A 24,911-nucleotide genomic window follows, 5' to 3' on the forward strand; every position below is an offset into this window, starting at 1 on the left:
CTCTGTGTTCAGGGGATTGCATAGGTGCATTCAGGAACTGAATGAGATTTGCAATATTTATATTACAAGCGGCCACAGCCAAGGAACAAACCCCACCTTTCTCACAAAGTCCTGGTAGGATCAGAGGTCAGGTTAGGGCAGGCAGAACACACCTTTTACTTGTTAACCAGGAATAATCGGGCTGATAACATGCAGTCTCACCACTGGAGTTACATAGAAAGGCTTATAAAAGACCTAAAAGACATGGCTTATGATGTTAAGTGATTTTGTACAGTACAAAAGACTGTAAAATGGCTGCAGCCAGAACACGAGACCCCATTAGTAATGAAAGCTGCAAAAGCAGCTACCTAAAAGGAAGCTAAAATAAACGTATTCTTAGCTGCAAAGCACTTTTCCAGGATGTCTGCACTGTCTATCACACTTTGGAAGTCATGGCTCTTAGAATAAACAAATTAATTGTCTGACATTGTGGCTGGAAACCACCGCCTGCACAAAATGGAAGCCGCTACAATAAGTAGAGGAAGGCTTGCTGCCAGGAAGCCCAGAAATTGTGCTGATCATGTATGTCAGAGCAGGACAGCCAGACCTTTGCAAAAACAAATGAATAAACACTGGTCCATGTCCATAGCTTGTAGAGAACACCTAGAGGATGTAGCTGCCTGGCGGAAGAGGTGCTGGACACAGCCTCTGTGCCAGCCCGCAGTGAGAGCACGCTGCACGTTCTTGTTGCTGCTGTTATTCTGAGCAGGAATTCACGTTTCACCTCAGCTAGCCATTTATTCTGCAGATGAGGAGCAGCCATAACCTTCCATGGCCAAAGGAAGAAAACAAAATTTGCTATTTAGAGAAGGGCTCTTTTTAACCAACAGAACTTGAAATACTTCATATAAACAAGCAGGTGTTATCCCAAATCTCGCATACAGGAATAAAGACCTGTGAGCAAACAACAAAGGGGAAAAAAGAGCTATGCTCTTTGTCATTACCTTTACATAAATAGAAAAGTTTGTAAGGTTTCCTCCTTTCTTAAAAAGAAAAGGCCCCAGAGGACAGGGACAGGCAGATGAGGGATGTGTCACCCTCCCTGAGCTACCGAAGTGGGAATGCTCCTGCAAAGACAAGGAGGCCACACTTGATAGAAACTAATAGTTTCTAAGGTGCAAAAAAAATCTTGGGGGCCACAGGGAGCAAGGAAAAAAAACACAAACAAACACAGTTTGAACAACAAAGTTTAAAGGAAGATATCTGAGCTATTAGTGCCCATTAGCTCTTACCCTGGTAAGGCTGGAAATGAAACCCATTTTTCATGGTGCCCTATATGCCAACACATTTTCTGATTCCAGGAAGCTTGGCCCACTGTCGAAACGATGCCCCTAGCAGTCAAAACATTCGTTTTGTTCAGTGAGTTTGAAGCACTTCTGCTAGCAGAAAGGCAGCTACTGACAGCATGACCTCCAAACACTGAGAAGGAGGGAGAGCGAGTGCGATCTGCCACGAAGTGTGCGAGGTTCATTCATTCGGCTGCAATCCGCAGCAGCCTGTGCCAGCAAGGGTACAACGGTATCCACAAGCCTACCCACGGATTTCTCCACAACTTCGATTTTCACTGAACTCCTGACCTTTTTAGCAAACATGTCAAAGTCTCCAGACGGAACAGTCATCACCTTGAAGCAATATGTAAGGGGAAAGAACCACTTAGATTTTCTCCACTTCAGCAATTGAAACAGAGAGGAAGGAGCTGGTATGCACTTCCATCTGCTTTCTTCAAATTAAAAAGAAAAAAAAAAAGGAAAAAAAAGGAGATGAAATGTATACAATTAAAAGTTACAGTTAACTTCCTTTCAGTAACGTCTGTAGGATGATTTTTGGCCTGCTAGGAAACTCCAGATGGGAAAAGTAATGAATATAATTTAATATGAATAAGAGGAGATCAAAGAAACATTTTCTGAGTGGCAGAACACTGACTTACTTCACACGGTTCAATGCAGAACTCAGGAATTAATTATCACATTTTGCTATTTTCTTATTTTTTGTTTATGCAAATCAATTCCCCTTAACCTAATTTGTGGAGGACCAGACCCACAACCCAATAAAACCATAAAATGTCACTCGGATGGTCGTACAACCGGCTAGCACTTATCCAAAAGGCTATATATGTTGTTAACTGCTCATCGTTTTTTCTCTTCTCTTCCCCTCCAGTGCCTCAGGATTTATACCACCAATTAAGACAATAATGAGTGCCCCAGGTTGACCTCCCAGGAGCAAGAATTAATTAAGCGCAGTATTTCTTAGTGAAGAATGACACTTTTCCAAACCGTTTATGTGGCTCCCTTGCATGGAAGCACAGCATCAGGAAAGACTTTCCAAATAGTTATCCCCCACATATATGATGGATTTTGGTTTATGCTCTTAATTCAGGTCTCAGTTTTTATCTGTTGCATATGTCTGTATGGTTTTTGGGTGGTGGGAGCCCCCAAAGGGGTCACCCCCCCGGACATCTTGCAAGGACAAGCTCATGTTTTTACTAGATGTACATGGGATTTTTTTGAACCGAGCTACAAAGGAAAGAAACTAAGCAACAGGTACTCTAACAAAGTAGCAAGACCTCGTACCAAAAATAAAGATCCCTGCCAAGCTATACCCATGCAGTGGTGTGCGAAGTCCTGCAGCATGCCGGACGAGGAAAAGACTCATGTCAGCTATGCAATTACTACGCTACAATTACTTCTAGGAGTCTCTCAAATTAGCCTCTCCATTTAGCTGCTGGCAGAGCTGGAAACACGTGAAGAGGAGAGGGCAAGCTCAAACAAAAACCTAGACGGGAGAAAGGAGGTATGTGCACGTTCCAAGGAAATTCCCCGTGTGGGTGGGCTCTGCCTCCTCCTCCTCCCTTCCAGCCTTACCCCCGGAGGCTCGCAGCGTTCCCGCACATACTTGGCACTGCAGTTATTTATCGAGCGAGACACGGGGACTTTCACTAATCGGCAGGCAGAAATAAAAAAAAAAAAAAACCCTGCCCTTCTGCACCATCTGAAATCTACAGACTCACCAGTTTCGAACCCGCTATCGGCAACTGAATGTTTACAGCTCAACTGAAAAAATAACACAAACTATGCCACGAATATTTGCAGATGCCTGCAAGCTGGCTGAACGGCAATTCCCCTTGCTCTCGCAGGCAGACCCACACGGTCTGCGTGCAGCCAGCTGCCTCCTACCTTCTCAAAAACCAAAGCCTTGGCCTGAATTTGGTCCCCATGCCCGCCTGGGCTCCTGGCTGCGTGGGGTGAGCCCCGATGAGCTGCACCTGCTGCGGGCTCCCCACCTGCGAGGAGCTGAATCCAGCCGCGTGGCTCACCCTGATCTTTCAAATCTGGCATATTTCTGTTGTTTTTGTCCAACCCAAGAGAAGTTTTAACAAGTTTCCAAGGAGGGATGCAGTGACGTATGAAAACAATGCAGAAAACAAACAAAAAAGAAATTTAAAAAAATGACACGGACATAAATATGCCAAAATAAAGCAGATGTCTTGAGCATTATGCTTCCTGGTGAGTTTTACAGGCGTGCATCTGAATGGCTCATCAGCACATGTTCATTCTCTCTCCACCATTTCTTTTGCTACTAGTTTTGACAATTGATCTCTAAACAAATACACTGTACGAAATCCCTTGAAATCTGGCAAGTAGTGTCTGGTACTTGCTACTTCATGCTATATTCTGCTTCGCCCGCGTTCAGTGACAAAGAAACTCTGCTAATGCAGAACGACCCCTCTAGAACCTTGTAAAATGCAGAGTTTAGCAAAACTCAGCTGCCTGGAGACTACAAAATAGAGTTCAAGTAAACACCCAGAAGTATTTAAGTCTGGCTCTCCCGTACTGGCAGTAGCGAAGGAAAATTACCTTTCCACACTGCAGCTGAAACTCATTACTGAAGGCGACAGCAGAGAGATGAGTTGGAGCTGGAACAGCTTGGCAAAACCACCAGGTTAAGAGTGACACGGGGGGCCGTACCCCTCTGCCGGGCTCCCCACGCACTCGAAGCACGTGTGCACCCCACAGCACGGCTTTCTGTAGCTTCTTTATGACACTGTGCAGAAAATGGAGTTAGCAGGGTGCCGTGGCCAGAACCAGCCCTGCCCTATGCAGCTGGTGTCCTGACAAAATGGAACGACGGGCTGAGAAAGGTGGATGAACGCAGGCTGTGCAAGCGCAGGGGAAACAGAGGGAAAGGAAAAAATTCAGTGGTGATGAGGATTCATAAGGTAACACCAACCAGAGGTAGGAACCTTATTGCAAAAGTTAAAGACAGAAGTTGTGCTGAGATGCTGACCAAGAAGGGCAGCTCGCAGGACAAGTGGGGCGCTGCCTCTGCCGTGCCTGGTGTCGGGGCCTGCCTGGAACAGGGCAGCTTGGACCGCTCTGACGACAAGAAAACATGACCTTTCGGAGATGACTGAATGGACTGGGGCTGATTAATCTGGCACAGGAAAATCTTAGCAAGATGTTTTCCTGTTTTCTCCCTCCCCTGCCAGACTCAGACAGAGAGCTCCTATGATCACAAGACGATCATTCTTTCAACTTATGAAAATCACATGGGACAGAGCAAGATAAAAAGTCTTTTCAGTGGGCTCATCCATGGGTGCTGTGCTTACATCTCTCCTGTTTACCTAACACCCTCTCTCCTCTTCTTTCAGAAAAACACTCCACAGTTTTCACTTTTGTTTCTGTACATGTAGCAGTTGCCATGTGTCTCTGAGGGTAAATGTTAAGATCATTTGCAGCAGCATCTGAGCAATGCCTTGTTCTCCTAGGAAGGAGGGAGGGGGGAGGGAGGGAGGGAGGGAGGGAGGGAGGAAGGGAGGAAGGGAGGAAGGAAGGAAGGAAGGAAGGAAGGAAGGAAGGAAGGAAGGAAGGAAGGAAGGAAGGAAGGAAGGAAGGAAGGAAGGAAGGAAGGAAGGAAGGAAGGAAGGAAGGAAGGAAGGAATCTCCTTTTTCCCTGGTAAAGGCCCGGGAGGCAGCCTGGCTGGGGGCCCCTGCCTCTCCCCTCGGTGCCAGGAGGGCCCCCAGCAGGCTCACGGGTCTGCTAAAGCTGCAGGCAAATCACTGGCTGCGTTTACAGCCAACCAAAGGGACATTTTTTGGCACTGTTTCAGCCTGCCATCTCACCTTGTAATTTATGTATCCGTTATTCCAGACGGGGGATCCAGAGTCAATATACCTTTTCCCCTTTAAACGTAGGTATTATGATATGGTTTTATTGCATCCCTCTAAAACATATTAAATGAGAAATATTAAGCATGGCCTCGTGAAATCATAAGGGACTTATACACAAAAACCTGTTCCTACTTCTCAGCTGTCTCCTGACTTGAGCTGTCAAAATTGCAGCAACTCCTGTGCATTATCAAAGGGAAGAACAGCTTATGAGTAAGGGACCCTGAATATTTGGCAGGCCAGCTGCAGTTATATACCAATTAAACATCTACTACACCAATATACCCAAGCTACCAATTACAGGTTTGGACATGTGAATTCTTTAACACTACAAGAATTTTCTTCTGAGCTCCATCTCAGATGTCACACCTACAGGCGTCTCCTGTAGGAACGGAAAACTTATGGAAAGTTCATATGAAATGAGCAGAATGATATAAAATATGAAGAAGGACATAACACCTATGTACTTCACAGTGAACTCAAGAAATAAAGTATCCATACTTAAAGACTATGGCAACATTCAGATGTAGAGGAGGGAAAGATAGCCACATGGGTATAATCTTGAACTTTGGCAGCTTCAGATTTTTGAATGGTTACTCAAAATGTGAACAGTTTTTCTTACTAAGGGATTCATTTTGCTTTACTGGAGGGTAAAAAAGTAGAATGTATAGACCAAACAACTTGAAAAAAGAATGTGTAAAGCTGACTTTATTGTAAACAGCAAATCTTGGTGGCTCCTATTGGCTTTCCTGGTATAGTACAAGACTGGGATTTCATGAAGAATAGCTCTGCAAAGCTGATCAGCTCTGGGATCCATGCTGCAAATTCAATTGCACTCCATTCCCAGTGGAAGCTAAAGAAAATGCCCCTTTAGGAAATTTCCTCAAAGGAACACTTCATTCAGGATTAGAAAGACCCTCTGTTTCCATGATCAGGTCAGTCAGAAAGCACAGAGAGCAAGGGAAGGTCACTTTCTGAGGCCAATCAGAGCATTTCTGCCAGTTGGGAAGCTGACCACTTACAGACTGGGTGACAATGCTTTACAATAACCAGAAAATACAGATAGGTTTATCTTTCAAAATAAATCCAGTAAGAAACAAACAAAGAGCATCTGAATGTATATTTAGCATGCAAGTAAACAGACTTAGTGGATAATCCCAGTTTGTACACTCCCCAAACCCTCTTATTTTGGATTTAATTCTTTCTAAGATGTGCCAATCGGAAAATCTTTAAGTGTACTTGTTAAGAAAAATTCAAACAACAGTTTAAAAAGATGCCTAAGGCAAGCAGAACGGTGACCCCAACCATCTCACTGCACTGAAGTCGACATTCAGCCAGAACCAAGCTCAGCAACCTATTCCAATCTCCCCACTTATTCCCTAGAAAAGTCTGGAAAGCAGCGCAGTTCTTTGTGGGACCCAGCAAGCTACCAAACCTAAATTCAACAATTGCTGGTATGTCCTTCTCTGATGTCTCATTATGCAGTTTCTTTTTTAAAAAGTTCCTGAATTAAAAACTGAAATCTAACTCACTGTAATTTTACAAGTCTGTACCTGCTGTTCAGTAAGCATAAATAAATTATTTGGCATACTGCAAAAAACGGTAGGCTGTTACTGTTAATAGAAAACCTCAAACTATTTCATTTCTGAGATGTTTGCTTGGATACCCATATTGCCTTATCTGCTGCTTTACCTCTGCAAACAATACTTCTAAAGATCATAGTATAAAATGTTGTATTAAATATGGTGAAAAACTGCATTTTTTTCCACACTGTGACAAATTTCTGGGTGTGCACAGGACAGCCTGTACTCCACATCTATAATTAAAGGCCACATGTTGTCCATGAGTTATGAAATAGATTAAGATGGTGAGAACAAAAGCATTTTTTCACCCTCTTTAGTAAAGAAAAATGCAAAAGTAAAATCCTTTAGAACCTACTTACAGGGAAATAAAACCACGCTCTACTTCAGTGGCATAAATAACGTGGGACTTCTCAGAAAGAAATCATACGAAAGTGAATCACAGCCCACCTGTTCCTGACACCTCTTGTCGATATGTCACGATGTGATTTGCGCAGACAGCGCTTTTACACCTAGATGTAATTTACTTAATTCTGTTGAAGTTGTTGCAAACCATGTGTACGTTACCAGTGTGGTGTGAACCTCAGCTCTCAGCCATCCCCTAATAAGCCAAAACAGCTACTGGCAGTGAAACGTGACAAACACACACATAGCGTATTTAGTACCTACCTTAGTGCAAGAAGCTATGATTCAACTTCAGTAATGAAATGTATGTATGCATGTAAATTTTAAGTTTCTTCTTTTTATGGAATGTATTCTTAGGCACAGAAAGGAACAGACACTGACAGAAGAAAAAGGCTTGACAATTTAATTTGATAATTACTAAGAACAAACGATGGCTGTTACAGTTACTTGACTGAGAGTAACTCCTGAGAAAAGATGTGCCAAGGTCAGTAGACGTTAAGGCTACATCTGTTATTAGGAGACATCCTTGGGGACTGTCAGAGACATACAACATGGAAGCCCACCTCCATGTCAGCCAACCATTTGGGCTTCTAAAACCATCCAGACCTGCTGCTGGAGGTAGCCACTGGCCAGCTCACAGCGCCGAGCCATGCCTGGGAGGAGTGCTGGTTGGTGCTGCCAAACACCTTCAAGGGACACAGCACTGCAAAGCAATGCCCCAAGGTGTGCCTCGTCGCTATTTAATTTACCATGGTTTAAGTCAGATGCTGTTCTCCTCTTATTGAGAAAGCCTTCATTGACAGGGGCAAGAACTTTGCACAAAAAGGGAGTGCAAGATTTAATCCAAACAACTGCATGTCACTACTTGACGGTTCGTGCAAAACAAGAAAGTAGTTTCCAGTTCCTGTTTCCACAGGACACTAGCCTTCGTGCTTGCAAATAACTGGAACAGCTTGGTTAGCATAGTTATAGACTTATACGGGATGATCTCTGCGCTTTTATAGTACCAGCACCACTGCTGAAACGAATTAAAATAATTAGTAAAAACAACTGTTCTCACAGCTTAAGATGAACCCCTCTTGTATGACTGAGGGTAACTGGCACCCAGTGGAAAGTGGAGGAGGTATAATCCATGACTTGGGCCCAAGGTGCTGGAAATCAAGTATGACATTCAAATACTCAGCATGATCTTCATTTTTCCTCAACTGTCATGGTTGGCAATTTATTTTTTTCTTCATTTTATTACATTCAAAAAAAAACAGAAAAAGATTTTAAAATGTATGGTAACATAAAATATTTGTTCCTGATCCTGTCCATTTCATCATGTCTATTCTCAGTAGACTTCCCATAAATATGTGCTTCCCCATACTTCAAAAAACATGAAATAAATTCAGTATTTGGTGAATATTTTATCTTCCAAACAACGAGAAAAAATAACTCAGAATATACTGAAATGAAACAGGTATCAGCTTTTCAAAGGACATTTGGTGATTTTTTTTTTAAATTTTAAAATCTCAAATCTCAAATAGACCATTAAAATGATGAGGTCTCCTCTGATCCTATGAAATACAGAAAAACTCCAGGTTTTCAGTACTGCATTTAGATCACTTTCAACTCATTTAGCATCTTTCTGCATATGGCCTTGCTTCCTGCAAACAAATGGCTCTGAACATTGCTACACTGCAAAGTGCTTAAAGATCAGCTGATATTAACAGTATGCAGAAATGTATCTCAAAATACATTTTTCATCTTCTGAAAAATGGCTGTTGATATAGCTAAAACTAGGAGTAATTTTCCATGATTTGAGGAATTTTTCATAGCTGTGCATGAACGACAGCATGCATCTCCACTGCTTGCACTGTCACTTACTAATACAGCTTAAATGGAGACGAATACAGCTTGATCATTCAAGCTGATCTATATTTTTCTTTGAACTGATAGAAGCTTTTACAATTGCGTTGTTGCAACCAATATTACTTCTTTCCCTAATACAAATCACATGTCGTCTGTAATCCAATACTTTAAGCTCAGAAAATAAGCATTTTCAAATTTAGACATGTCTTTTACTTTTTGTTTCAGTTGTAGATGATTACAACATGCCAGAAAACAAAGCCAAACAAATACACAGAGCACTGGTGAGATGTTTTTATGAGGTCTGTTTTATTTTTAGTGCGAGGTAACTTTGAGAAAATTCTATGTCTGGATCCTTAATTTCCAGTAAAAGGGCATAAATATAGACTTAAATGTGATTACATTATAGCTGGAAGTTTACACATGCAAGAGTGTGGTTTCCAAAAACAAGTGCTGCTTAAGGTCCCTCCACAGTACCAGAACTGCCTAAGAAAATGCAAATCTCTTCTCACATGATATAAGAGGCATTATTAAAAGAAAGAGGCATCTGTCCTGAAGGATACTGTTCCATAAAGAGAACACTGATACAACAATCCCTAAAATATTTTAGGCCACTCATCAACATTTCTTGCAGACCAAAGCATGTCCTTGTCATCCAGCTCCAAATAAATCAAATCAAAACCTTTTCCACTTTTAGGCAGTAGCATTTTGTAAATCAGTTATTGCCTCCTGATGACCATGGATTCATGGACCACAGCAGGAGAACCCCAACACTCTGAGTGTCCAGAGGGACATAACCATGAAGGACATCATTGAGATCATTAACACAGATTATTATTTGGGTGCCTAACCAAAGAGCTCATGGGATAGCTTTTCTTCTATTATGTGCATACATATATATTTTTTTTGAGTCAGTCCTACAGAATTATTGACCTAAATTTCGAGGTTTATTCTATCAATGGCTATTCTCCAAGCTGCTTAAAGTCTTCGCAATCAAAAAAATAAGTATTTGAGTTAGGAACAAGTCAAACAGGTAGGCATATTATTTTTATAACTGAAGACCTCTGAAAAGGTATTAAATGTGGCTACCTTTTATCTTAGTGATCCCACAGTAGGTGTGGATTTATATGAAGATTCTGATGGAAGGAAAGCTATTCTTTTATGATAAAAGCCGATCTGGGATCACTCTGTAGTGAATTAGATTTTTCTACATTTTTGTCCATTAGCATCAACAATGGGCAGAGAGGCACCTTGATCATTCAGACAAAACTGCTGGACCGTAAAACTACTCTCTTGTGCCGTCTTCTCTTCTGAAACTGCTCTGGGCATCTTTGTTGCCCACCGAATTCAAGCCAGGAATCCAGGCAGGGTTGCCAGCAGAGGAATGCCATCTTTTAAACGCCCAGAACAAGGGACAAGGCTTGAAGAGGCAGCTGAATCTGCCAGAACACCAGCTTCTCCTCATCGCCCGCACAATGATGGCATTGTTTGGGAAACCAGCCCACTATACTCAATCTCCCTTTCTGCAAACCCGGCTACAATGACGAGAAAAGCCAGGCCCAAAGAGCTGAGCTTTCAGTGACAGCCCTGTAACCACTTGTACCAGCTGGATAAATCCAAGCTTCTCATTTCGTATGGAATTTGTTTGCGTGCTATCTAGCAACACCCAGAAACTGGGAAGGAAATAAAAAAAAAAAAAAAAAAAAGGCAAAGGAAGATTTTAGAAGTCTTTAACTGAGGTCATGAAACACACAAGTAAATTCCGAAACCCGCCTTTGAAATGCCACACAGTTTACAAAATGGAAAAGTTGTAAATAAGTTGAACATTGTAAGTGTGTTGTATTTTACACATAAAAAGATAGGCTGCCTCTGGAATTTTTCTTATGGAATACAAGTGATACCATGAAGATCAATTTGGTTTTTAGATTCTAATATATACAAAGCCATTGACAGGCTACAATGTACATCAGCCTTTTCCAGCATAACACCCAGAAATGAAAAAAGCCAAGATTTTTTGTTTCTAAAACTGTTTAAAATAAATAAAATTAAAATTAAAAATAATAACAATAAAAAAAACTTACTGCTGATTTTGACTGACCAGATTGAGAAAAAACTCTTGGATTTCAACCTTTTACATGTGTCAAACTTTCAAATTCAGAAGGCAAGAAGTCAGGCACCCTAACTCTATTATCACATATGAGATTTTCAGCATGTACATACTACAGTTAGAAAGAAGAGATAGCTTAATGTTATTCAGACAGCTCCTGAACTTCCACTGTGGCTCATAGGCACATACCAAGAAATACTCCAGCCCCCAAAAAACTGAAAAGATTAGTTTATCAAAACAAGCCACAGAACAGTCTTTCTAGTGGGAGACAGTACTTAAGACTGGTCATGAGTAAAACAGAAGGATCGCTTTAAAAAGTAGGGTTTAACAAACATAAAAAGAGAAAGCATTTGGCAAAGGAGGTTAAGAGGCTACTCCCAGGTTCCTAAAACAATAAGGTCCAAGGATGACTGTGAGAAGAAGAAGGTCAAGAAAGAAGTGGAGAAGAGACCAAGCTGAAATCTAATCATCACATGAGAAGACCACACCAAAAGTCTGTCAATGAAGGCAAGAAGGTACATCCTGGGGCAAAAAGGTCAACGTGTCATGTGAATTACAGTGCTGAAGACCAGAAATGATGTCTGAAAAACAGGAAGCCGTGAGATTACCAAAGCTTGGTGCTGTTGCAGAGAGAGAGATGGAAAGTTCTGTCTTCCCAAAATCTGAGTCCAAGATAGCGGTCAGACAAGCAAGAGGGCACACCAGGGAGAGATGGCAGTGGGAGAAGTCAGAGCTGGAAGTAACTCTGGAAATCATCCACTGGCAGGTGACAATTGAGGGAACTTAAAAATTTCCAGTGCAGTGGTTCCCCAATGGAGCATCACAAAATCATAATCGCCAATTACAGCTCTCCAAGGGGTCATGGCTGGAAGGGTCACCATTAAGAGCATACCCTTTATTAGCAGAATATTGCTTTTGGCTGACAGACCATTGGTCTACTACAAAATAGTTCAGCAGTTGATGCTTTTGAGACAGAAAACCGAAGAACTGATCGTCATGGAACAGCATCAGCAAATAGATAAAAGAGACACTTAAGGGGACATCAAATGAACAGTAAACAAAGTGGGAGGAGAATGTAAAGAGCCCTGAAAGACAAGAAAAGGAAAACCTGCTGAATCAAAGGCAGTAATCAACCCTAAACCTCAGAACATAAAGCTGTCCCTTTGCACCAGAAGGATACTGCTAATGACCACTGTGACGGCAGTTTCACTGAAGCTCAAAGCAGAAAGGTAAAGGAGAAGGAGACAGAGAACTAGAAGAAAACCAAGGGAGAGGCAGCACAGAAAAACCAAATGAATAGGGCCCTAATTAAGAGAGACAAATATGAGATGAGGAGAGTTTTCTGTTTGTGTTTCCCATGAGAAACAAGACTGCCATGAATTAGAATGAATTGGTAAACAAGTCAAAAAAGAAAAAAGGAGAAGACTTGAGAAAAGAATATCAGAACAGAGGTAGGTCCAGTGCAGGAGGAAAAATGAATGAATTTCAGGTCTATCATCACAGAACAGATAGCAAATCAGGCGCAGAGAGAAATGGGGAAATAAGAGTCAAGAAAGAGAAAATGGAAACAAGATCAGAGGAAAAGGCAGGGGTGGGGTGGGGTGGGGAAGAGAATTAATACTTGATTAGGATGATATTTTAGTCTAGTTTCTTAAGAAATGAACTTTTGGTAACCCAATGATAATAAGCAAGGTTGCCTCTCCCCATCCCAACATATTTTAGCCAACTGCAGTGAAATAGCAAATATAGCAATCTCCAAGAAGATTAAGTTCTTTGAAATTGCTTGGAAATGTGTGTTCAAGTAAAAGAGAAATAAGAGAGTGTTTGTTCGAGTAAAAGAGAAATAAATATATGCGGTTCTTAATGAGAAGAAAGGCTGCGACATGAATTCTTATTATTGTTCCCTATTCACCAGAGAACCAGCATGAAACTACAACACCGTACCAAGAAGCCTTCAGTGAAACTCATACTTCCTAATAAAGCAGGGTTAACCAACTGAAAGGCAGAGATCCACAGAAAACGAGACTTCCCCAGCGGCTATGCTCAATGCTCAGTGCTTATTTAAACTCACAAAGCAACTGACTAAATTTTGTATGAAGAGAAAGAGAAAGAGAAGCATGAAGAAAGAATTAATAGTGGGAACAGACGGTGAAAGTAGCCTTGAGTAGAGGCAGGAGCCTAGATGATTAGGAAGAGAGTAAAAGGTGGCAGCTTTCTTATGGTACAGGAGCAAGGGTAGAGCAAAGATAAAGGACCAGAAAAACAAACTGTCAGTGAAGAGGTTTCTGAGGCTACTTCTGGTGTTGTGGTCACATACTGCTGTCTGCTGTCATCCAGCACATCATTTCTGTTGACCTGAAAGCTTAGACAACTCTCAACAGCAAACATAGTACCTGACCGTCCACTCAAGGTACCACTGGTTGACTCATGTTCTTTGCCAGCTTCTTGCACTCACTAAGGAAGATGATTCAATCAGTGGAATAAATTAATTAAATCCTAGTCGAACCTGTTGAAGAGCTAGTGTTAACTAACCCAAATATTGCCAGTCTCAAGTAGTCACATTATAGATTCGGAATCCTGTTGTTTCTCATAGAGCGACAGGTTTTATATGCAATTCACCTCTCTCTCTCTTTATTTTTTTAACAGCAGCTACTGCTAAGTGCTGAATTGCCCCATCTTGCAAATTAGCAAATAAGTGAACACAATTTCTTTTTGTTGTTGAATAGCAGCTACCACATTACAAGATGGATTTCTTCAGGTATTTTAACAAGTGTAGTCTTGTTTTAATTATTTACAAAAATGCTTTGCAGTATGCCAATAAAAGCCCTACAGTATATTTTAGCATATTTTTCAAAAATAATGAAGTCTTAGGAACATGTGACCTTGCTGCCACGGTCCGCAATTATGTCTGTGCATAGAGTGAGTGTGTGGGCGAGCAAATGACACCACCATTTGCGTGTTAGTATCCAAGTAAAGAATGAGATAAGATTTCCTATTTAATGAAATCAGCTCTAGCATATTCTTATCATAGATTTTGCTAACAGACACTTACATTTCAACAGCTCTGTGGCATCTAAAAGAAAAAAAATATAGACATGATGATATCCAAGCAAAACTTCGCTTCCAAAATGAGATTCTAAAACAGAGGTGAGTTTCAATAGTTACTTCCACTACCTCAGTACCTTGAGTTTATGAAACAGATTCTAATCCTATAGCTTTTTGCCTAATGACACAAAGCCAGGACCATGATATTTAATGTCACTACAAAAGGCCAGTGGCATGGAAGATGTTGCAGGAAGAAAAGATAAAGTAAAAATGCCTAACAGTATCTGAAAGATATTAAATTTTATACAACTAAACCAGAAAAATACTTTTTATTAATTTTATACTTTATTACTTTTTATTAATTCTAGTAACTTTACACAAATGTAGCACCTGTCACTTTTTCATCACGTATTAGGATCTTCACTGTACTAAGCATTAGGCAACTATTTTAATTTGAAGGATTAAAATCATAGATATTTTGTCTAGTTGTTAGAAAAGAACATTGTATCAGGCTACCATAACTAATAAAGATAACCATGAGACCATCTGCCCTATTACATATTTTCTTTAGCATTTTTAGCACTGCCTTCTTCCTTGCACACATGCTGTTCACTGTGTGTGCACCCTTAATTATTGCCATATACACATGGTTTAGTTGACATCGCTTCTCTGATGTGTATCTCATCTTTAGATACATTCTCTTACTTTAGAACTGCATATCGTGTTACTGCATCCTACGGATAGTCCATTCATACTCTGACAATCATAGCACTAGAAAGTAGCTAGCAGATGTGCCAGCACTGTAGCCTGCCAGATTAAATTTCATGAATACCATCCTGCTAATCCTCAAACTCCCAATTTGATTTGAAATTAGTTAGAGACTACGCCAAAAATTTCCAGATAATCAGGTCCTTCTCCCACAGAAAAAGCAAGGCTCAGAGCAGACAATGACCACGTGAGTTCTCAGGGTATACCTAAAAATGGACAGTGAAGAGTCTCAAAGCATTTTCACATTTTATTTGATTATCTCTGCACATACTACCACATCCTGATTTTGGTCAATACCTATGGAATTCCCTGAAAGATATACTTTGGCAGAAGTTATGAAGGACAATAATTCCAGGCACTATTGTCATTTACTTGGCTTTACTCATGTATCAGAATTCATTCACACAAGAAAAGTACAGCTGTCTTTGTAGACAATCAAGTCACACCAAACTCCACTGCCTAGCTGCTCTCATAAATGAAATGTGTTACTATAAAAAGATGATGGCACTCACCTTACATCCCTCACAAGCACTGACACCATAGTGATATCCAGATGATTTGTCTTGACAGACAAAACAGGGCTTGTAAACACGAGGGGGTGGAAGTGGTGAAGGAGGACTTGGAACAAGTTCCTCAGAACTGGTGCTCTGAGTTTCAACTGCTACAAAAGAAAAAAGAAATATAAATGAACGATTCATGAATGAATTTCAAATAACCAATCATTTACTGTATTAAAACTATCAAACAAACCCATATCTATCTTTGTAGAATACATGTTCACTTGTCCTTCCCAGCTAAATTTGAGGGGAACTAAAGAAAGGCAAATAGTGAAAGGAATACATGGTATAGTCTCAGAAGCATATTTTAAACTAGCTGTGATGTAAAATATCATGATCCAGCTACCAAACACCACAAAAGCTTCACCTGGGCTCATATTCTGGTTTTAGCCAGCATTACAGAGTATTTCTGGAATTCCATGGGATCCACATGTGCACACTGGACGTAACCTTTAATGGGAAAGCGTTAGCGGTATGCATGTTTCCCATCTATCCCTAGACTTGGAAGAGCTCTTACATCTTTTGCCTTCATCTACAATAAGTAACACTTTCAATGTGCAATTCTGCCACAAAAAGGTGGGGAAATGCATCAGGACATATGTAAAGAGACAAAAGAATATGAACTGAAGTGAAAATTACATGAACAAGCCTTCTCTTTTTTCCATCAGTAAAAGTAGCACAACTCAGCAACACCTCCTTATCAACCCTCGGATTTGTAACATCAGGAAACCTCTCTGAGAAAAAGCTATTAGATATTATGACCCCATGTCCTTTATTGCCTTAATATTTCTGGATGGTCATTTGTTTTGAACCTGCTGAAGAGCCAGTCATCCCTTTCAGTGAGAGGACATGAAAGCTCTACGATGCGAGATAAGACGTGAACTAGATCTTTTCAAAACATCTGCATTAGTTTTCGGTGATATGCTGTCATCATTCCTCACGTTTATTGTAGATGTGCAATACATTTTCATGTTTCACCTAGCTGTTCTGCTGCTTCTCAGATAAATCCCTCTAACTTTTCAACAGATATACAGAAATGACAGAATCTGTGAACTCAGATCTATCCAGAAATATTAGGCACTATCAGCAGAGCTAAATCTCCAGAGTACTAACAGCAGGCCCTAAAGAATATTACTCAATGGAAAATCTTAGACAAGATTTACTGTACATGATATTTTTCAGATTACTGAGATGATACATTTGTATTAAAGCCATGATTCATTGTCAGCTCGTGTACTACAGAATTCACAGAGGGGATCACGGAGCACGATACAACTCCTGATTACTTGGTAGAGAAGGGCCAATTTCTGCCATTTTCGCTTGGGTTAAGCTACTATCAACTTCAAGGACACATTTTTTAGAAGAAAATAAATTCTGAAGTGAAACGTTAAAGGCACTGATTCTAAGCAAAGAAATATCTTTTCAACAGGAACAACTTACTTATATATCTAACAATAATGAGGTTTGCGTGAAAGAACAGAAAAGCAAAATAATGTATGGCTCAATAAATTGTGATTTTAAAACAACGTCCAGAACTATACTTAACTGTTTCAGCATTAAATATGCTGAACCTTGACAAACCAAATATCTACAGCTTCCTACTGAACCAAGCAAACTTTAATGAAGTTTTTTCTTAATGAAGAAAGAAGAGAGAATGATCATTTCTTCTCAGTAGTAATTTTTGGTATTTAAGAGAGACACAGAGTGCTCCGTTATTGATTTCTGCACAGTCATCCTGCTTAAATCAATAATCTATTAGTACTTCTAAATTAAAGTTAGATTCATCAAATGCCCTTGAGAGGCCTCAAACAGCCTGCGCATTATTTCATGCTAGCACAAGTATTACAGGGGCTTCCAATCAGTCTATGGAATGATAAAATTTTAGCTTTAAAACTCTAATATCAGCAGACAATGTGTTTCATATTAGCTCATTCAACTCTCCAGTCAGTCTGAAAGGCAGTTTTTAGGCTTCCCATGGGAAAACAAGGTTGTGTCATTCAATAAAACAACTGCACTCCTGCAATCCTTCCCTGATTTTGGTTTGGGAAAAGCTGTCTTTGAGGAATAATGCCGATACACTTCAGTATTTTTGTGGATTTCATTCTACACAAGCACCAGCATCCAACAGCAGTGTTCACACCGCGAGCCATATGTACAACACAGGTCTGTCAAGCACTGGCCAAACACCAGCAACTTGGGATGCTCAAAAGAGGTTAAGCAAACAGCTCAGTTAATAAAGAAAGAAAGAAAGAGTAGGCAGCAACTGAAGATTTGAAGGTGCTGCTATGGATTTGATTTTTTTCTGGACAATTCGAAAAGATATGCGCGAGTAAAAAAGCCAGTACAAACCAGAACACCTTCCCCAAAACACTCAAATGTATATGCTACTGGAAAAGCTCAATCTGTTCTATGTAATAGTTGTGTCAGATGAACAACTGTCCAGAGGTTGAGTTTTTGTAGGAAAACCACGTTTGGGAACTTGCGTTCACAGGCAAAGTGTATGGAGAGCTTTCTGGAGCAGGATCCAACTCAGGTTAGACAAGCCCTACACTCCTAGCCCGGCTTCTGACTCACTAGTCTTCCTTGGATTTAGCCTTTTAAGCTCCTTATTTGAAAATGTATGTACTGCAATTCAAGCTTACTGAGTTTAAAGCCCTGTTTTTGTATCACACAGGTGAAGAACAACAGCAGAACCTGTTCTCATCTATGCAGGCCTGTGTAATGAAGCTAAAAAAAAACCAGGGCGGGCGGGCACAGCTGACATTTCCAAGAAGGAATTTTTAAAGTAACCTTAAAATTTCAGGAACAATTCAGTCAAAGCAACTCCTTTCAACATCCTGCTGTCTCGTCTTGCGGGATGTGACACGATTCACCTGAGAAAACAGAGCCTCCGTGCAGTCACAGGACACCTGAATGCTGCTTAAGCACACAGGGACCCTCAAACAATAGGTCATTTCACAATTCCTAAGATGTCTGAAATATTTCGAAAGGTTAGATAAAGTAGCAGATAAGGTCTTGAAAAGCACAGCGTGCTTTGTGAGAGCTAATTTACTGCCAGCTAAACCATGTTGACAGATAGAGGTATTTCACTTGGTGACCAGCTAGGAGCAGGCATTATGAAATGCCTTTCGTTTCACTAGGAACCTAGATTATTAAGCTTGTATGTTAATGCACACTTTGGACAGTGGAGTCTTAAAAGAATAAGAAGTTGTAAAGCAAATGGCATTTCCTGGATCGCCTCAAGGGAATTGTGAATACTGAGCTCAGGGTCCCTGGTGGGAAGCAGCAATTTCAGCTAATTAGGGTGAATAGCAAAGTGTTGCATTTGGTCAAAACATTCTGTTAACCCTCATTTTTGTTGGCACCAACAAGAGTCTGGATTTTTTGCCTTTTTTTTTTTTTTTTTTTTATGAATTCACTGCAGGAGTGCAAGGCACACAGCTCACATACATTAGGCAGAAAGTCAAAGGAAACGCCAAAGTTCAACTAAAGTACAAGTAATTAGAACCAGATTCTCTGCTGCTTGTATGTGTGCATTTGATTGTAGAAGTTATTTATAAGCCTCCAAACATTTGAAAAAATAACTATATACTGTAGATCATTTAATTTTTATGTCTAGTCTGGAAAAAAAAGTCTGCTTTTAATCATCTTCCAGGAAAGAGCCAGGAACTGGGAAAGTGGGTCTCAATTGTTTCAATACAAATTTCTCTCTTTCATGTGCCACATAAAACTATACTATAAAATTAAATCCAAAATATCGTTGACTCAACCCCCGCCCCGTTTTTTCTTTTTTTTTTTTTAATAAAAAACCTCTTTGAATTTGTCATGCTTAAATAGTTTGCATTGTTACAAGTTTTTTTTTTTTTTTTTTTAAACTGTTGTTTGGAAGACAGACAAGGGGGAAAAAAAGTGCGAGAGAAAGAAAACATTATGGTGGAGCCTTGCCAGCCTTGACTTAGTAACCTGGCCATGACCCTCCAGCGAGTGTGTGTTTGACCCGGTCACACATGGCTCTGGCTGCGGACTGTTGCTGGGTTATACGGCCCAGATATTTTTACCATATACACAACAGGTGCGGATCAGAGACAACAAAAAGGCGAAAAACAAAGTCTTCGCTTTGCGTGAAGACCCTGATTTTCTCCCTTTCAAAGATAACGACAAAAGCAAAGAAGTCGGGATACTATTTCAGTTATTGACATCTCCATGCTCGATCGCTGCTCTGCGCCAGGATTTACGACGGATTTGCTGCACGGAGGTTGAGTGGGCTGAGGGCAGGAAGAAAGAGGAAAAGGCTCAGGGGAAACAACACGCCAAATGTTAATCAACTTGCATTGAATTACCGAACTGTAACATCCGAACCGCTATCAAAAACCTTTCCTCACAGGGCTGGGTATGTACTGAGGTGGAGGAAGGAATGTTTTTTGTTAGCACGAGCACAGCATACCTGGAATAAAACGCAGGCTGCCGTGATAGCTCCAGATTGAGTATTGCTATCGGGATTTTCAGAAGTACTAATGAAAATATGTCCTCCATTTTAGTGTTACCTTTTTAACACTCCTGTCCCGCTAGCTGCACACATCTGTCTTAAGACCATGGTTTTACGTAAGTTATTGTATTTAATTCCTCATTACAATTTTTCCAGCTTTAATTTTAATCAAGCTATAGTTCAACTCTACAAGACTGTCTAGGTCTTAAAAGAAAAAAAAGCATGATTTGGCCTTAAAAACAAAAACAAACAAACAAAAAAACCAAACACAAACCCAAAATCAACCCTCTATGTCTTCAGGTTTGCTTTTACTATGAAAAAGGGACTTTTTCAACAAGAACAAGAAAAGACTACGCTTTATGATCTGGCTTATACTTTGGGGGTGCCCAATCCCAAGTGATCTCTTTCTGTTATTTGAAAAGCTTAAAGAGTGTCCCACAGACTTTTACTGCGCACAATTTGGGATTCCTACAGTACGATTTCAAAAACAAGAAAACTTACACGAAGTAGAGGTTAAGGAGATCAGAAGTCCAAGCTGCAAGCCCTTACTAATGGACAAACTGCACACAAGGTCGCCTCGAAGGTGCCTCGGCCGAGGTCATTTTCAGAGCCATGCCTATGGCACAGGCTCCTGCTGCCAACAGCTATCTCAGACAAGGTGCAAGCCCTGATACTTGGCAGAAGTCTCTAAAGCTGAAGTGCTTTTGCTGTTAGGACTTTTGTCAGTAAAAAAAAAAAAAAAAGCAATATGGACAGCTGGCTTCTGTCCAGCCACAGCTGGGAGAAGAGTGGGCCTGCTGAACTCTGTCCTCTGCCTCGCGAGCACAAGAAGTAGTTAAGCACACACTTTGCTCTGATATTCTTACCCTAATGAAGCTCTAACTACAAATTTGGCCGTGCTCCACTGAAGACATGCATACAACCAAGAAAGTATTTTCTTCCCCCTACCCTTCCTTCTGCATCTTGTGCATTTAGAGCAGGCTGTTTTGGGCCAGGCCATCACTTGGTCACTGCTCCACTGATGATGCATGTAGGGTCAGGATTTCCTTTCTCCAGCCATTTCGCATCTTGTGTGTTTAGACTGTAGGCTATTTTGGGCAGGGTCTCAGAATAAGCTGTATGGTAACCAGCGCTGCAGGACCTTCAAGCGCTACTCCAATGCAAATAATAGGAATGATGGTGATCTTGCCAAGTCAAAAGATGTTTGAAAGAATGAACCTTGAAAAGCATCCATAACCTTGAGGGGAGTCATTACTTGCAAAGCAGGTCCTCGGTACACTTTCATTTGAACTATTTTAGCATTTCAGTGCTAAAATGCAGAGTAACTTCCAAGGAGGAGTCTGAAAAAGCAGTTTCTTTTGATTCAGCAAATGCATTTACTGCATGTATGCAAAGTCATATTTACAAACTTGAGTGCCAGAAGAAGTGTTCACGCCCCTCTACTGCATCTCCTCCAGTTCAGAGCTGGGAGCGAGGTGCATCATATTCCTTCATGCCTTTCATCAACAAAATTGCCGGGTTTCAGTTGCAAATGTGTAATGTTAACCAGCAGAGTCATGTAACAAAAGTAAGAGGAGTCAGCGGATACTGGCCTCAGCCATATGACAACAGTATAGCCCGCTGATGCCTTTGTTCCTATCAGGTGATAAAGGCCAGAACATGAATATTCAACATCTTACTACCAGCACAGATAGCAGAGCTATCCAGATTTGTTTGCTGTAAATCAGAAGCCACCAGCATCTATCATTTGTTTATCCTTTTGCTCTAGTCTAGCACTACTTCTGTTCCTCAGCAGCTTACTAACTTTTTCACTCACAGCACAGATTCATTATTCCCACAAATATCCTCTCTTAGTTGCCCAGTGGGTGGTGTTTTTTTTTTTGCAATATCCTTTTCTGTTACACCACAAACAGTCTGGTCTCTTAATTAATCCATTTGTTAAGCATGCAAATTGCGTTACCTGACTTTACAGTGCCGTTCATTAGCACGCTGAAGGGGGCCCACCTGCCAGCACGTCTTCCCAAGCGACATTCCTGCCCAGATCACAGGTTCCTGCCCCTCTGAACGACTCTCCCCGGGCCCCTCTGCCCCTGCCGTGCACTCACAGGCACGCAGCACAGTCCGCAGTGCTCTGACCCTGCCATATTTAGCAGCATTAAAGACCCTGCTCTGTTCTACCTATCTGATCTGCGAGCACGGTCTCTGCTACTCCAGTACTTGAATATCCCACGAGCACTCGTATTTTTATCTTCATAACACCCAAGTGAGATAAGGGAAGGGCTATTCTTCTTTGGAGATGGGAAGCAGAAGCACTGACAGCCTAAGAGCTTGATTAGCCTAGGTCTTAAATTCCTAGAAAATGCAGGCAGGACCCAACTGGGATTGTCAACAGCAAACAAGAACCTAACTAACTCTAGCTCTAGCACTGTCTTCAAAACACAGCCTTACGTCTCGCCCCAAGTTACACATGGGGTACATGACAGAGCAGGGAACTTGATTAAATCTGTGCTCAGTACCTCTAACGTGGATGTTCTGAAGCATCCCCCACTTAGCAGGTCTAGGCACGCATCCCACTCAGCAGCCAGCTGCAAAACGGGCCAAGGTTAGGTGCCTCTTGTCCTCAAGAGCCATCACTGCTGATGGCAGGAGACTCGGAAGGACTGCTGGAAGGCTCATCTACTTTTTCTGATTTCTACAGCCAGCTAATAACTGACTTTCTACAAAACCACCCCACCATACAATCGATTAGACAGGAATGTCCCAACAGACGATCAGCCTGTCCTCAGAGAATCAGCATGGCTGAGGTAGGAAGGGGCCTCTGAAGCCATCTGGGCCACCCTCCTGCTCAAGCAGCACCACCTCGAGCAGGTTGCCCAGGACCATGTCCAGATGGCTTTGGAGTATCTCCAAAGAGGGAGACATCGCAACCTCTCTGGACAACCTGCTCCATTGCTCAGTCACCCTCTTAGTTTCTTGGTGTTCAGATGGCACCTCCTGTGTTTGTCTGTGCCCTTAGCCTGATTCCTCTCCTGAAGGTGACTCAGCAACACCCATGCTCATGGGTGCTGCGTCCCACACGAGCACAAGCAAGGCTAGAAACCGCCACAAAAATCTCTACACATGGCTGTACTGCCCAAGCCACTGGAGACTCACATACCACCCAGATGGAAGCCTGAATCCACCAGGACAGCAGTTAAGAAAGCTGTCTTACATATTGAGAACATCTGATCTGGAAATCACCAAAACCAAGTCTGAGTCAAATACTCAAAGGAGTAACATCTACTCCAGAGCTCCCTGGTTTGCAATGCCTGGCTCTTAAGCCCCAGCTCCACTAAAAAAACCTGGAGAAGTGTGTATGACCAATGCAGGAGATTTATGTACGCCTGACCTTTTCAAAGAAAACGATACTGTTTGGGGGGCTGGGTTTGTTAGCATTTGTATCAGCACAGCGGTTCTACATTTGGGTTTATGCGTATGAGTAGCTAGAGAGACACGTTTACACTTGAGCAAATGTGGAAGGTGGAAGCTTGCCGTGATTAATTGTGTTAGAGACGAGAACTGCGTCTGGTTATACCGGTGTTACTCTCAGGACAGACTTAATGATGCGCTAGAAACTGAGAGCAGGAGCGTCTTTCGCTAGATAAATGGTCAGGCAGACACCGCGAGGTGTTTCTGAGGGAGCTGGGGTGAAAGTAAGTGTACAGACAGGATGGCCGGAGGGTTTGGCAGGCACGGCAGAGTTTGCAGGGCAGCGGCTCATCACTTTGTATTAGGAGCCTACCTTCAAAGTGAAAAGGAAAACATGTTACATGAAAAAAATAAATCGTATGGAAAACTGAAGAAAAACATCCGAAAGATGCTAGCTCCGTGTTTTTTTCAGGTCGGTGATTTTCCGCCTGGCCACTACCATGCAGAACTCCATCCATCTTGAGTGAAATTTTCATATGACTGCAAAACTGAAAAATAGGATCTTCTTTACCAAAGAAAATCATGCTACCATTTGTGTGAATGTAGATTTTCCTTTGAAAAAGAAGTTTTCTTACAATTCAAGCCCTGTTTGTTTTACCAGTGAATTTCCAAGGTCAGATCCTCATCCGGAGCAAAGTGGCACAGGCAAAGCAGCCACACCAGTTTACAGAGGATGAGGACTCCAGCCTCTTTATTCTTTATTTATGAAAACTGAGCCTATTTCTGTGGCCTACTGATACTACCGTGGTGTCACAAATTCAGCACGCTTTCCCCATGGGATCGCTAATAAGAAAAAAGTCACGTGATGGACAAAACATTTAAAAATGAAAGAGGTGCAATTCTATTTTCAGATCTGTTTTACAGTGTCATGACTCCACCAATTCCAAAAAAGACCCTTGATTTGTAAACATATAAATGGGAGAAAACTCAGATTGAGTCTCTTCAGTAATAAATAAAAATTGCAAGGGTAACGACATTGTTACTGTAATCGCTATACACATTCAGATATTTCACTAAGTCATAAAGTCTCCATTTATATTTATTAAATGTTTTACTGTACTTTGAGTGCTTTTCTTTTATCTTCAAATCTTTTCAAGCATCCAAACAGAATAATCCCGAGTATTATACTAAAGGAATGAAGGAATTATTTTATTCTTCAAAACTAGTCTCCTACTCAAGTTGGTAGTAGTTTTCAGTACTACTATGTCTGCCAATTTTTTAGTTTTTTTATTTCCTATGTATTCAGCATGTTCTTATGACACTATTTATCATAACTTTTTGCTGTGGCTTGAATCCAGCAAGAAAATGAGTGTTTTCATATCTTTAATCATGTACTACTATTATACAGTTGTTCAGCGCCACACGGACAAAATGAAACTGTTGTGCTCTATTTGGAAACGCACTAAAACTGCCTGGCTACGCGGTGTTTTACATATAATT

The 24,911-nt window shown here is 41.1% G+C and overlaps 1 protein-coding gene across 8 annotated transcripts in view; it reads right to left on the bottom strand.

Annotated features, from left to right (window-relative positions):
* The window catches only part of RARB (retinoic acid receptor beta), a 331,295-nt gene that overhangs the window by 52,079 nt on the left and 254,305 nt on the right, over positions 1 to 24,911 (bottom strand). For all 8 annotated transcript variants that reach the window (XM_083825372.1, XM_083825375.1, XM_083825373.1 and 5 more), the window contains one exon: positions 15,473 to 15,621. In XM_083825372.1, the coding sequence (XP_083681498.1) occupies positions 15,473 to 15,621 (149 nt within the window). The remainder of the gene's footprint in view (positions 1 to 15,472; positions 15,622 to 24,911) is intronic.

This window comes from Anser anser, assembly GCF_964211835.1.
Source record: "Anser anser genome assembly, chromosome: 2".
Lineage (NCBI taxonomy): Eukaryota > Metazoa > Chordata > Aves > Anseriformes > Anatidae > Anser > Anser anser.